Consider the following 9,677-nt stretch of genomic DNA (forward strand, 5'->3'; position numbering starts at 1 on the left):
TAGACTCCAAGATGTCTGAGTACTGAAAACCTCTTTCAGTCACTAGAACCACAGGGCATAAGAAATCTAATCCTGGCTGCAGATTTTTATTGCAAAATACTAGTATCTTCGAGCTGAAAGTAACTTGCCATTCCAGTAGGTAACAAAACCCAGAAGTATGTGTGAAAGGTACTTATTCTACAGTGGTATTTTTGGTCTTGAAACTTAATTAAAGCGGAATGTGTCACATAGTTGCATCGATACAGTCAACCTCAGTATACAAGACTGTGACTACCACTCTTTGTACTGAACATGATCTTTCATCATTACTGGTTTAGATTTATATACCACCCTTCCCAACAAAGGGCCAGGACAACTTGCACTAAGAGGGAAAATGTATTACAAAAGCAGGAAGAATATGGGTACACAGTCTACTCTGTCATTCCCATGTTTCTCATCATAACTTAGCTTTCTAAACCTCTAGGGACAGGGACTAGGCTTGCACAGCACCTAACATTATCCAATTTTGTTCCTTAACTGTGGGCTCTTGGCACTACTATAAACACAAATAATGAATTCCCTAATCCCATAACATTAATGCCAGCTTCATGCTTTTTCAGCATTTTCAATATTAAATTACCAAAGGATATTTCTTTAATGCATTAAACATTGCACACCGCTTTCACAGCTATCTATACTTCCTTAAGCCGCAGGTCAGAGGGACAGCTTCTGAACTACTTTTGGCATCTGCTGTGCTTGCAGTCCCAACTAGACCTACTGACTACACAACTCTTCATAGTCAGGAGGGGGCAAGATAGAGCCAGAAGAACAAAAAGCATCACAAACAAGACAAAAAATTCTATGCAAGAGTAGCCCCTCCCCTTTCATTCATGTCTGTATTGCCCTTCAAGTAACAGTTTTTATCTTGCTTCCTCAGCAGAGAAATAAAAGGTGTTACCAAATAACCACCCCAAAAAGACAAGTCAGAATAATACATAAAAAAAACCCAACACATTTTTTTTCCCAATAGGCAACTGCAATGTTGCCTTTAATCCAATCATCAGATGATGGTACCAATTAAACAGCAGCACAGATCTTTCTTTATAAAAAGAACAACTGAAAGTAAGGAAGAAGCCAGTTCTGTAGTGGGCATGCTGTAGATGGGTCTTATCTTCCCTTCACAAGATTAAGAAAAGGTAAAAGGAGCATCTGCCATGATGGCTACAAAATTAACAGTGAAGCTAAAAGAGCAGCACAAGATATCTTCCATAAAGACTTGGGATGATAGGCACACAGCTGTGCACAGTCATTTTCTAGGAATTAATTTGCTTGCCATCCCAGAATAACACAATTTTGGGTAGGTCTACATTTGTGTAAACTCAATATATTCTAAAGCTAGAGGAAATATGATGAGCATAATAACTAATAACTGGAACTGGGCACTTGCACAGGGACTTAGAATTAATCTCAACTCTATGAAGGGAAACCAAGTGCAGAACGGACATTATCCTTTAACTTGGACAATGTACACAGTTTTATTTGAACTACCTTATTTATGTGATACCAAGACGAGGTTTCCCCCTACGTTTAACATGGGGGATAAGCCCCTCGTCTTGGATTTGAATATAAGGCAGCGAAGAGGCCAGCAGTTGGGGCCAGGGCCATAGCTGCTTCCTGCCCCTGCTCAGCCTCTACCTCCCCACACTTACCTTTGCTCCCGCAGGCCACAGAGCATGAGTCTCCTCCAGTTACAACCCAGCCCTGTAGCAGCAGTGGGCAGCTGGGGCCCTGCTTGAGCTGCTGCTACTTAGTGTGCAGAGGCTGCAGGGCGGGGACAGGGAAACCAAGTGGTGAGGGTGGACAGGCAATGTGGGGGGCAGGGAGCAGGGGTCAAACCCCACTGCTACAGTATTCCCCATTGCAGCTGCAGGGGAAGTGGAGGGGAAGGGGGTGAATTTAAGACAATCTTCCAGTAATTCTATACACGGAAAACGGTAACAAACACAGACTCTAACGATTGGGGTATCATCATAAATGTGTGGCCATCCTGGTTTCAGGTAAATATGGTATCAAAAGGAAAAGTTCTCAAAGTCTCTCTTTGGTTTCCTCTGTTTCATCACAACTCAGACCTCTGAGAAGAAACTGAACCCTGCAGACAGGGCCTAGACCTATGCTGATACGAATCTTAAAATTTCAAAATCTCAACTAAGCAGCCTCCAACAAGCAGCCTCTAGGTCTGGACAGCAGCCTGACTCAATTCACATTTCCAAAAACCAGTAGAGAGATACAGCTGTTTCACGTGTGGTGGCACAAACAGTTCCTATAGTTTAGAAGACAGTCTAGGACAGGGGTGCTCAATCTCTGGCCCGCGGGCCAAACGCTGGCCAGATGCCATGGCATCTGGCCCACAGGGCTCCCCATGGGTCAGGAAATTTGGCAGGCATTAATAAGACCACCCTCTCCCTGCCAAATCCCCAGGCTCCATGCACCTGGTCAGGGCCAGGCTCTGACCCCTTCCCTCCCAGGGCTGGGCCATGCCCCCTTCCCACCCTGGATCAGGGCTAGGCCACATCCCTTTCCCCTGGCGGGGCCAAGCTGGGGCTTGGCCATGCTCCCTTCCCTCTCTGTGGGTCAGGGCATCAAGTCCTTTGAAGTTATTATACAGTGTTTTTTCTATCTTGCTTCCCAAAATATTTGCATCTGCCCTTAATTTGAGAGTCAGGAAAGTTATCTAAAAAGGTTAGATTTATGGATCCTGACAGACCTCCTCTCCTTATCAAAACTTAAGCAAACTCTAAAAACTGGAGACCTTTCTTAGGATTACCCAAAATACAGTCAGGCACGAATCTGAATCTTTAGATTTAAAGAGCAGGCCTGCTGTTTGATCAGCAGAATTATTTATAGAACTCCACAAGCATACAAGACATGTCAAAGAACATATAAAAACAGAGTTTGCCCCACCTGCATTTCAAACCAACCTGACTGAATACAATTTGAAGTTCTGCACATGCAATGTTTTTTAACACATCAAAAATGATGACGTTACTGTCTCTAGAATGTTATATCAGCCATTACTCAACATTTTCTAGCAGATATAAAGTGGCTAAATTAAGGGGTGCAGTAAAAAGCTGCAAGTGTTAAAAAACCAACCACTATACAGCAAAACTAGTGTTACTATAACACCTTTAATTTCATTTCCTGACGTGAGGCTAGATTCTATTCCTATTACCAGCTGGACAAGTAGACTGTTTAATACATTGTAGGGATGTGTGAAGTGAGCCCTATTCAATTTGGATTTGGCCCAAATCAGGGACAGTGATTCGATTTGTTGGGTGCCTCCCCACCGAGACCCAAAAGGCACCAGTTGCCAAGCTGAGGGTGGAGGCACCCGGGGGAGTGGGCCCTGTGCACTCCCTGGCAGACCTGGAAGTGGACTGGAAGTGCTTCTGGTCCATTGCTGGATCTGCTGCTAAGTGCGCTGGAGAGCCCTGCCTGCTTTTGTGGGACACTCCACGCACTCCAGCACTGCAGGAATCACGAGCCCCTGCTACCTAGATGTATATAGAAGAAACAGCTTTTTCTATGTCCAAATCTTTCCAAATTTATTCAGAGGGTTCCAATTTGATTCAGAGAGATTAAAGGGTCTTCCGATTCAATTTGGATTCGGCCAACAAATTGGACTGAATCAAATCACAGACTGAAGCTTCACACAGCCCTGGTAGACTGCCTGCATACTATCTTGCTCAAGTCCATGAAAAGCAGCTAATGCAAAAGGTGGGTGTGTCCTCCTCCTCGCTGCTTGTACATGAATATCTTTGGAGTAAGATGATACAGTGTTACAAAACTGGATACATTAATAGATTTTTCAGGACTTGAACAAGGTGGAAGAGAATCACACTTAGGTGCTTGAGTTAGCTTAGGTACTGACTAGCTGGATTATAATTTACACCTTAAGTGTTTAAAGACCACTCTTCAGTTAATGTACAAGCAGTCCTCGAGTTACAATGTTTCGAGTTACATTTCACACTTGCAACAGTTACAAATTGACACTGTTTCAACTTTATGACGTCAGTTTCAACTCACAACACTTGATCCAATGTGATGCCACGCTAGCAAACAAGTTCGCTACGTCACATCTCCCTGGAGAACATCTGTCCAAACTTCCTTGGACACTTTCTTTAAGAAAACAGATAAGACTCCAGAAACACCTGCAGCCAACACTTCAGCCAAGAGCCCTTCAGAAAGTCCAAAGTCACCTCAAAGAAGTCCTTCTAAATCAATATGATTCCTATTTACAATATAAATACATTAATGTAGCTATATTACTCATCTATAATTGATCAAGTACAAAATTCTGGGGGTATTTTTGGTGAAAATAGGGTATCGGGCCTTGGTTCAGGAATCACTCTCTCATTTATAACATTGTTTCTTGTGAGAAAACTGGTTCTGAATTACAACGTTTTGACTTAAGACGCAGTTTTCAGGAACTAATTATGTCGTAAGTCCAAGGACTGCCTGTATTTGTATTTTCTATGTTAACTTGTAAGTTTAATGGTAAATAACTCATCATTTATGACCCTTTAATAGGCCCAGGCTACAAAAACATTAGAAATTTCAGCAGACAAAGATTTTGGCCTGAAGTGTTACATGACCTTCTAATGGCACAGTGGACTTGAACTACAGGACTAATGTAACAGCAAAAACCTACATTTGAAGCGTTTCAACTGCCAGAGCAACAAGGCCATTACAACTGGGGTTTGGTTTACTTTTGGTTCCCAACACTTTAGTGAGAGGTAAATTGGAGCACTTGTCTCAGGATCATCCCTAGTAAGCAGCAATAGCAAAGCATGCTACAAGATACCTCCTTCTCCAAATAAGAGCGTCAGCAAGGATAAAGGGAAAAAAAGGCGCAGAGATCACAGCCACTCCCAAGTACCCATCCAGACAGGAAGGAAAGAAGAGAAGGGAAAGAACGTAAGGTAAAAACATGGAGTCCAGCCAAGCCACCCAGAAGGGTTGACTTCTATTAGAAAGGAAAACATGTTTAGGTGAAGTGACACAAAGAATACTGGTTTTTTCCCCCCATTTATTTCCCTGTTTACGTCTTCTGGTAGAGCTCTTTGCCCAGTAACAGAAGTGTGTGTCTTGGTGGATGAAATAAGGCAACTTGAGAAGGGAAGTAAATAGCTTTAAGGAACCAGGAAGCACATGTTAACTGTATTTTACAGTTTAGGGAAATACAGACAATCCAATGCTTACTATGTATGTCCTGTTAAAGGATAACACCCACCTCACTTTTCACAACACTTGCTTTTTGCTAGTATAAAAAAAATACGGTCATTTTAATCAAAAAATATTTCCTCACTCTCAGAATCTTACCTAATACTTCAAGCACTACATTAAGGAATAATGAAAAGTGAGGAAGAAAATACAACAGGGTACGAGTTATGAAGGAAATAGACAAAAATGTCCCTGTCAGTCAAAACTAAAATAATATTCTTTCATGGACAAACAATAATGTAAACCCAAACTTGCCAACAGGAAGATGTTGTATCATTAATTACCCAAACAAATTAAATTGGTAAGATCTACCTTAGTAATCAACAGATACGAAGGTATTTTTACTGTTTTTTAAGAAGTGCCATTTAAACATTTGAAGGCTAACATTTGATGGGGAAAAGTGTACCTATTTGCTTTATATGTAGAATTAATTAGAAAGTTCACACTAAAAATTAATACTCAATGATATTAAACAAGACTAATTTTGCTTGCAGCGTAAGAACAGGATTCAGATAGAGGAAAAGAAACAGTGCTAGTATCAAGCTCTCTAAAACGAGATTTTGTGAGGTTTTGAAAGTACTGATATATATATGGAAACTGAAAAATACAAGTGGAAATAATAAACAATACATGTTTTAGCTCAATGTTGCTGCTACACTATTCTCATTAGTTACATATATTATGAGAACAAATAGCTTATTTCAATAATGGAACTCATCTGTAAAATGAAAGCTCTTGTTTGTTTGGGTTTTTCAAAATCACACACTCCCTCTGCAACAATTTCTCTCAAGTGTTAGATTTAGGAAGCATTCCTTGCTGAAACACAAACATGGAGTAATTGGTGCAAATAAAAAAAATGTGAGTAAAATTAAGCCCGGGCAGTCAAAATAGTTGTTTTTATTTTGTATCACGGAAGTTTCTCCTATATCTAACACTGCACAAGGTATCTTGCACAAGAAAAGGTAAGCAGAAGTCCCTTACACTGCCTCGCTTTGCCAGAGAATCACCGTAGTCTGCTGGCAAAGTCCGCTTGCTGGACTTTTTCTGCTCATGTTCAACTGCATCTTCAATTATAGGCTCAAGCCTCATCTGGACAAACACCAAAGATTTGGATCAATTTCTTTTCATTATACAGTGAGGAAAGATCTAAAAGCCTTTAAAAACTTTTGAAATCTTTAGGGAAAATGTATAGAACTCACTGGTGTTTAAATAAAAAGAAAATGCAAAAACCTAGCGAGGCTATGGCCATAAATGCAACAGTCCATAAAAATACAATTCTGAGGTCAGATGCGACAAGAGTAAATAAATCTGAAACCCCGTTTTAGATTTGGCTGCAAAAGTTTTTAGATCTGTATCATGGACTTGCTTTAACATTCAGCACAATCACATACTGCTCTACCCAAGTGTGTTTTAATAGTGTGCGCTATACATCTGAATGAAGTTGACTCTCAAAAGCCAACTACTATTTTTCCTGGACAAGTTTGTCAAATAAAAAGCCAACCTATCCTTGACTCGATATTTTATCCTGAAACTCTCACCCTCCCCTTTTGAGACAATAATTTAGAGACTAGTATTTAAATTTATGCTATATATGTTGTATCTACAGAACGGTCCTCTACAAACAGCTGCAATTCCATCTTGTTACCTCTGTGAGGATTGTGGTGTCATATGAAGGTTGATACTTTTCTTTTTCATGTGCAGTTCGCTTCTCCATCTTTTCTCTGTCCGTTTTCTGTTTCCTGTCTGCTCCTTTTGGCTAAAAATGAATACTCATGTGAACGAGAAGCAAACAGAAGACAGCTTTATGACGGAAATGTAACCCCACAAGACAACTAATATAAAACACATTTTCTGTCTGAGAGATTTAGTAAGGACCTCTACTTTCAAAAGTTACCTTAAAAACTTTGATTTGACAGCTGGCTGAATGCAGATGATCTGTGTATTCTCCATTTTCAGTTTGTTTAAAAGTGTCAACTTGTATCCGAAAAGGAACTCCTTTCTCACCTCCATGCTTACGTGGGGTAAATTCGGTGCTGATGCAATGTACCTGAAAAACAAACTGAAGTTGTACTGCACTTGCTATACATGTTTCATGTTTATCTTTGTCACTCACGTTATATACATTTTGCTGCCCATGGATGAATATGCACTCTGAATCCAAGACCATTTCAAATTTGGCCCCTCATATTTCCCAGAGTGCTTCAAAATGCCAAGGACAGCTGAGAACACAGACTGCTCACTGGCCTTCTGCCTCACTCTCTTTCTCTCTCTCCCCTTCATCAGTCTCAACTTGCTCAGTGGGAGGTGGTGAGTAGAGCACTGTAGGCTGCTGGAGGATTGCTGGCCCATACCGACATTTCACTTCAAAGGTTGTTTGTCATTTACTTAAATGTATCTGCTATTTCTGAATTACTTCTTTAGCCACACACATTTGTCCCCTTGTTATTTGGAGTACTTCAAAGACCCCTGGAGCACTCCAAAGAGCACACATGTCCAGGGCCTCTGATAGGCTGAGCACCCAATTATAGCCCATCCAGGAAGCAGAATCCAAGACAGGACTCCCCTCCATACCAAGCAAACACTTGTGCCTTTGCTATCCTCACAAACTTGGAAGTCACCAAATCAGGGTATGCTTAGACCTCTGACTTTAAGGGAAGATGGATATACTAAAGGTACCACCTTTAATTGAAGTATCTTTTAAAAATGAATGAATCATCCTGGATCCCCACTAACCTAGGATTTTTAATTAAATTCAAGTTCTCATATTGGATCTTACAATAGGAGTAGGGCTGTATTAATTTTAAGGAAAAATTCAAAACTTACCAAACAACAGTAGTGCCCAGTTACACAACATAGTTAAGAATAACAGGACAAAACACTATATCAAAACCTCTAACTGGGGTGATTTAAGGCAGGGATTTTCATAGGAGGCTAAGGGAATTAGGTGTACCAGTTTCACTGAAAGGTCAGTGGTCTTGTAGCTCAATTCCCAAGTTCCAGTCTAAAAGCACTGGGTTTATAAAACATATGAAAATCCTAGCAGCAAGAAAGCCAGCGAAAAATAAAGCATAAGTCGAGACCAGCGACAGTGCTGTAAGCCCTTAAACAAAGAATGTTATGAATGCCACCTCTGTGGTCTCTGGACTTAAGTTTTGGTGTAATTGTACTAAAGTGACCACCAGCTACATTTTTTCCTCTTTTAATCACTAGATTCATCAAGGTAAGAAACATAACTTAAAAAACCCCAAGAAAACAAACAAAAAAGGATGTTTATCACATACTCTTTAGCCTCTTGGAGGCAAAACTTACGTTTCTTACCTTGATGAATCTAGTGATTAAAAGAGGGAAAAATGTAGCTGGTGGTCACTTAAGTACAATTACACCAAAACTTAAGTCCAGAGACCACAGAGGTGGCATTCATAACATTCTTTGTTTAAGGGCTTACAGCACTGTCGCTGGTCTCGACTTATGCTTTATTTTTCGCTGGCTTTCTTGCTGCTAGGATTTTCATATGTTTGATGTAAGAATAGTGTAATTTCTGACAGCAGAACAATCGTCATGGAACAATAGCATTGGCTTAACATGTAGTGAAATATCCAGGCTATCTGAGCTACTAGGCTAAGAAACTTTGTCATCTCCCACTTTCTATTCTCTCTCCATGCTAATTCTGTATTTCAGATGGAGACCTAAAAGCAATCCAGGTGATCCCTAATTGAATACGTGGTCATGAAGAGGGATCTGGGTTTTCCATCTGCCGTGGAAAAACACATATTTTCTTCTTTAAAGGAAAAAATATGGCAAACTGTGGGTTTCTGCTTGCAGGCTGACAGAGTTCCAGCCCGCAAAGGGCTGCTTGGGGCTAAAGGGAGCAGGACACAGGGGGCACCACGTGAATGTGCACATGCACACATGAACGTGACGGCCAGGCTGTGTGATGGAAAGCAGCTCCCTCCAGGTAAGTCTATGGGGGCAGGGAATGCAGGGGGCACAGATGACAAGCGAGGAGATGGGGAGGCACAGGGAACGGGATAGAAGGGTGGGGGAGGCACATACCCCCACCAAAGATTTCTGCACCCACAGCAGGGTGTGGGGCTGCAGCTAGACTAGACCAGTCCCAGGCAGAAGCTGCCTCTGTGGCCCAGCAGGTGGGACCCAGAGCAGGAGGGAGTACTGCACTGCCATGGCCACCAAAGCAAGGCACCCCCTGGAGCAGAGGGAGGTGTGGTGCTTCTTCCTGTGCTGGGTCCTGCCCACTGGCATGCAGAGGCAGCTCCTGCCCAGAGCTGGTCTGGCCAGGCTGCAGCCCTGCGTCCCACTGTGGACACAGAAATCTGTCCCCTTACTCCCCTGACACATTGCCTGTGCCCACTCACCCTGCATCATCTGTGCTCCCGACCCCTGCTTCCCCACACACACAC

The 9,677-nt window shown here is 41.8% G+C and overlaps 1 protein-coding gene across 3 annotated transcripts in view; it reads right to left on the reverse strand.

Annotated features, from left to right (window-relative positions):
- The window catches only part of UBP1 (upstream binding protein 1 (LBP-1a)), a 62,968-nt gene that overhangs the window by 16,791 nt on the left and 36,500 nt on the right, over window positions 1–9,677 (reverse strand). For 2 of the 3 annotated variants that reach the window (XM_019537678.1, XM_019537693.1), the window contains 3 exons: window positions 7,154–7,306; window positions 6,905–7,015; window positions 6,241–6,348 (listed from right to left, as the gene is read on the reverse strand). In XM_019537678.1, the coding sequence (XP_019393223.1) occupies window positions 6,241–6,348; window positions 6,905–7,015; window positions 7,154–7,306 (372 nt within the window). The remainder of the gene's footprint in view (window positions 1–6,240; window positions 6,349–6,904; window positions 7,016–7,153; window positions 7,307–9,677) is intronic. The other variant, XM_019537686.1, reaches the window with a different exon arrangement.

This window comes from Crocodylus porosus, unplaced genomic scaffold, assembly GCF_001723895.1.
Source record: "Crocodylus porosus isolate Cpor-Errol unplaced genomic scaffold, CroPor_comp1, whole genome shotgun sequence".
NCBI classification, from domain to species: domain Eukaryota; kingdom Metazoa; phylum Chordata; order Crocodylia; family Crocodylidae; genus Crocodylus; species Crocodylus porosus.